A 4,198-nucleotide genomic window follows, 5' to 3' on the forward strand; every position below is an offset into this window, starting at 1 on the left:
TGCAGTGATTGGGATGAATGGTTGCTCTTTGGGAACTTTAACCGTCACTTCTGGGTTTAATGTGATGGCATCGTGCTTCTAAGGAGAACCTACATTCTTCGCAGTTTCTTGTAGGAGGTGAAGGCTCCTGGAGGAACAGACTTGATTCCATTCTGCTCCAGACGACTGCAGAGAAAAAAAGAAGAGAGAAACGGAGATGTTAATATGATGCTGGATGTTACCTCCATCAGCAGACCTGTCTTCAGGTTACATTAAACCATCATCAGTTAAAACTTATCGCCAACAATCGCATCAAGAACGAGCAAAGAACAAAAGATTAAATGCATCCCAAGTTATTCTTCTTCTAGATTTGAGTCAGTTTACGAGCAGAGGAACAAACAGCAAACAAACTGTAGAAGCCACATCAGATAAACTGCATGAAATTCAGCTGATGTGTGTTAAAACTAATTAGCAAAGTGAATTAGTCTAACTGCAGCTTCAAAGGTTTCTGTACCTTTGTGAATGAGGCACAAACAGCGTCTACATTGTGCCGGTCTGGTTTGAATTTGTGCAGCTTTTTATAGGTGAAGCAGTCGAGTACTATACAGCCCAACTGATACCAGTCACGGCGGTTTCCTCCTCTGCCAGCAGACGTGAGTTTATATCCACAGCCGGTAACGCCGGATCACACACGAGAACATTTAAAGTATCGACTGAATCGTAAAGCACATGTAATGGCCTGTAAAATGGACGTATTGGATTTGTCCAAGTTACCATCCGCTGTCCTTGTCACGCCACTGAATGTGAGCCACTGTCAGAAGTTAACCTCAGCATGTTTCTGGACTGTGGGAGGAAGAACCCGGAGGGAACCCGGAGAGAACCCACGCTGCACGGGGAGAACATGGAGACTCCACGCAGGAAGAGTCCTCACCGGGACGCGAACCAGCGACCGTCTTGAGGCAGCGACGCTAACCACCGAGCCGCCTTGCAGTCCACATTAGTAATGTAATATTAAAAATCGATTCTACGTGATCATACTTTTATTTTTGTAAATGCCACAGTGGGGTTTGTCACAGTAGGATATATGAACTCAGGTCCAGATTGATCTCAAGATGAAGAAGCACACTGATCACCTCTGTGTCTGTTGTTTTCTTTGGTTTTACCAGATTACAGCACGAACCAACTATCAAGATCCTTCCTGCTTGGCTGTGAAACCCATCGCCTGAAATCCCTGAATTATACGAGAGAAGCTTCTACTGAGAACTCAAGAGGAAAGACTGATCTCGGAAACAAGTTTTAATCCCCTTTCAGGAGAGCTTCTTTATACACGGTCAGTGCTTTAATAGTTAAGCTCGTTCTGGTTATCAGACATGTGTAAACAGAGCTTATGGGTTCCAATCAGTGGCTCTACAGACCGACTGAGGTTTTTAATTAAGCTAATGAGGACATTTTATGGACTTAGTGATGGAGTCTCACTAGAAGTTGTGAAGACTTTTCCCTCTGCAGTGTGTCGAACCCACGTGTGCACATTACGTCTCAAGGGATAGTTTCAGAAACACAAACTGTGGACTTTTTTTTCTCTCACATCTCAGTCATGGCTTCAGGGAGGTGGGCAGGGATGGCGGTGAGGCCCCTCCCTCGACAGTCCACGATGTTGTTGCTGCAGGAGCACATGGGAGGGCAGGACCCGGATGCCAAGCTGCACGGCTGAACGAAGGCGCTGCCACTGTGGCCTAGCCATAAACAACAAAAAACCAAACTGTCAGCTGTTCATCATCCACATGTGGACCAGAGCGTGCTGTGCCGCCGGGCTGCCGTATACCTGAGCAGGCGAAGTCGCTCTTACGCAGCTCGGCCAGGTTGAGGCCCCTCAGCGTGGGAGGAGAGCTGCACTGGGTGTAGAGGCCCAACGCCGGGCGCTGCCGCAGCCACGGAGACAACCAGGCCAGGTGGCAGTCGCAGCGCAGAGAGTTGGAGTGGAGACGACTGGGGATGGAAGGAAGAGGATGTAAGGATGTAGAAAAGGAGCGTACAGTCAAATCTGTGTCCCTGTTAACACTGCGAGGCGCTTACAAGGTGCGGAGCTTCGGCATGTGGTTGAAACTGGAGACTGGGATGCTGGTGATGTTGTTGTTGTTGAGCGTGCTGGAAGAGAGAGAGAGAGAGAGAGAGACAAGGAAATAGGAAATAAATAGACAAACAGAGAGATAGAAAGGAATAAAAATAACAGAGGAGAGGTGTCGTAAAATGAGAAGGACAAAAAGTGATGAGACAAAGGGAGGATGAAAAGATTAGATCGGAGGTGAAGTGTGAAGAGAACAATGCGAGGGTGAGAAGAAGAAGAAATGAACGAGTGAAAGTCAGAAAAAAACAGGAGAGACGACGAGGAACAAAGAAAACACGATTTAGAAAAAGAGAATTAAAGCGTGCATCAGATTCCAGGAATAATGCAAAGTGTCTGCAGGATTTCACATCCCCGAAAAAAAAAAAAAACCCCACAAAGGTGGGAATAAACTGCTTCATCTCCAAACAGATTCAACCCAACCTGAGTCAGAAGAACACTCACAGAACTTCCAGAGACCGCAGAGCTCTGAATGCGCCCTCCTCGATGCAGCTGATGTGGTTTTTATCCAGCTGACTGGAGACAAAAAGAACACAAAACCCAGAATGTTTGTACAGCGACGCTTTCCTTTTCATTCTCTGCTCTGTGTTTCCGTTCACTCACAGGTTCTTGAGGTCTGTGGCTCCTCTGAAAGCCCTCCTCGGGATGGCCTGGATGCCGTTTTCACTGAGGTCCCTGGAAAACAGAAAAGAAAGGAAAGATTTTTTTTTTTGGTCATTGTTGACTATTTCTTCCCTGTTTTTCTGTTTTAATTCACACGTGTGGACTTTGTGTGTGTTTAAAGCTCCGTTTTTACCTTTTCATGAGTTATTCTGTCATCAGATCGCTCAGTGATGCGTATGGAAACATCTACTAGTCAAATAGTTGTCAAAATAAATGGATCATCTGTTGTTTTTATGATCGATTTAAGTTATTTTCTGATTTTAGCTTCTTCAAATGGACCATTTTCTGGTTTCTTTTCTCATCTATGACGGCAAACTGATTATCTTCGGGTTGATGACAAAACAAGACATCTGAGGACCATATGAAACCTTTTTTTCTGACATTTTATAAACCAAACAACTAAATAATTAATCAAGAAAATGGTCCACAGATAACTTGACAATGGAAATGACTGTGAATTGCATCTATAAAGTACATTAACTATAAGATTTGTGAGAGCCAGATGCCTCACTGGGAGTAAAATATATTTAATAGAGACGGCGAACAAACATTTTAAAGAACCTGAAGACAAACTACAGACTGTGCAGCAGCTTCAAGCCACTATCAGATCAGTGGAGCTCCTTTCAGGCTGATTCGCACCATTACCGCCGAGCTGCATACCAATCTAAACCCTCAGTTCCTCTTTATCTTAATGTAGGTTTCCTTCCAGCCCTGAGGGGTCCTGCTCAGAGACTGGAGGTCACATGTGCAACGACGAGAGACACAATCCTACACAACAAGATATCCAGATTAGGAAAGGACAGGTGAGCATAACCCAGCTAATAAAAACTACACGGATAGAGCTGTGTGTGAGAGAGACCACAGAGGAGGATGTACATCATCTCTGGCTGCCCTGGAGGACCTCAGACACACTCCATTAACGTCAGGGTCCAACCAGAGGCTGACAGAGGAGGAAACACCCGCTCGCCGAGACCTCCACCGCTGCTGTAATGTATGGACTGTCTCACAAGCAGCCACAGAACGGCCTCTTTGAGAAAGCAGATACGTTTACACTACGTCTGAACCTCTTGTTTTATCTGAGCACAGCAGGAGCGTCGAGATTTTATCACCGGTGGAGTCTGTCAGCGTCGCCGCATTGTGTTCCTGTTGGTTTAATGTCGTACTTTGCTGTTACTGTATTTATCTAAAACACTTCTTTTTTGCCCAGCTTACACAAATAACAGCCAAGTCGAGTCAAGGCTGAAGCTGTAGAGTTGAAATTAGAGAACAAGATAGTTTGGGGAACAAAGCGCGGCATGTTCTTCATCTCAGACATTCTGATTCAGAGTCGCTTTGTTGTCATTGCAACGAGTACATCGAAAAGTAAACAACATCCATCCACGTCTATCACAGGGCTACACTTAGAGACAGACAACCAAGCACACTCACATTCAC

At 45.3% G+C, this 4,198-nt stretch overlaps 1 protein-coding gene across 1 annotated transcript in view; it reads right to left on the bottom strand.

Annotated features, from left to right (window-relative positions):
* Positions 1 to 4,198, bottom strand: part of LOC103359047 (slit homolog 1 protein) — a 95,798-nt gene that overhangs the window by 46,341 nt on the left and 45,259 nt on the right. Inside the window, exons 5-10 of the mRNA XM_008284228.1 lie at positions 2,705 to 2,776; positions 2,546 to 2,617; positions 2,053 to 2,124; positions 1,802 to 1,965; positions 1,565 to 1,712; positions 94 to 165 (exon numbers count right to left, since the gene is read on the bottom strand). Coding sequence (XP_008282450.1) covers positions 94 to 165; positions 1,565 to 1,712; positions 1,802 to 1,965; positions 2,053 to 2,124; positions 2,546 to 2,617; positions 2,705 to 2,776 — 600 coding nt within the window. The remainder of the gene's footprint in view (positions 1 to 93; positions 166 to 1,564; positions 1,713 to 1,801; positions 1,966 to 2,052; positions 2,125 to 2,545; positions 2,618 to 2,704; positions 2,777 to 4,198) is intronic.

This window comes from Stegastes partitus, unplaced genomic scaffold, assembly GCF_000690725.1.
Source record: "Stegastes partitus isolate 25-593 unplaced genomic scaffold, Stegastes_partitus-1.0.2 Scaffold352, whole genome shotgun sequence".
NCBI lineage: Eukaryota > Metazoa > Chordata > Actinopteri > Pomacentridae > Stegastes > Stegastes partitus.